Source organism: Trachemys scripta, chromosome 9 (assembly GCF_013100865.1).
Source record: "Trachemys scripta elegans isolate TJP31775 chromosome 9, CAS_Tse_1.0, whole genome shotgun sequence".
NCBI classification, from domain to species: domain Eukaryota; kingdom Metazoa; phylum Chordata; order Testudines; family Emydidae; genus Trachemys; species Trachemys scripta.
In genome coordinates this window covers 104,605,342-104,605,851 of record NC_048306.1, presented here as the reverse complement: position 1 = coordinate 104,605,851, position 510 = coordinate 104,605,342, and the positions used below count along the sequence as shown (strand labels likewise).

General features: G+C 77.8%; 1 protein-coding gene across 1 annotated transcript in view; it reads right to left on the bottom strand.

Annotated features, from left to right (window-relative positions):
• The window catches only part of PPM1G (protein phosphatase, Mg2+/Mn2+ dependent 1G), a 24,044-nt gene extending 23,793 nt beyond the window's left edge, over positions 1-251 (bottom strand). The window contains exon 1 of the mRNA XM_034781816.1: positions 74-251. Coding sequence (XP_034637707.1) covers positions 74-193 — 120 coding nt within the window. The 5' untranslated portion in view covers positions 194-251. The remainder of the gene's footprint in view (positions 1-73) is intronic.
• Positions 252-510: the final 259 nt, after the last annotated feature.

Sequence of the window (510 nt, the reverse complement as noted above, 5' to 3'; positions counted from 1 at the left end):
CCCCCCCCCGCTCTCCCCCCCCCCCCGCCCCAGGGCCGCCCCCCCCCCCCGACGGTCCCGCCCCCCCCCTCACCTCCATGGAGACCCGCCAGCCCTGCATGGCGCTGTAGCCGAAGCGCAGCGGGCGCGGCCCAGCCCCGGCGCCGTCCCCCGAACTCTTCACCGTGTTGGGCTGGGACAGGTAGGCGCCCATGGTGCGGCGGCTCGGCCGGGGCCCGGGCCCTGCCGCGGGGCCGTGCGGGGCGGACGGCGGGACGCGAGGGAGCGCGGGCGGGCGACGAGGGACGGAGGCGGAACCACCCACCACGGAGTCACCGACCGGAACCAGAGCGGCCGGAAGCCATCGCCATAGAGTCTCGCTGGGGAGAGCGAGCGGCCGGAAATACCTGCCATAGAGACGCGGAAGGGACAGAGCGGCCAACGGAGCGCGGGCCGGAGGCCAGTCAGCGCGCGGGCTCGAAGGGCTGCTCCGAGACTCGGGGGGGGCCCTGCGTGCGCCCCTCCCCCCCC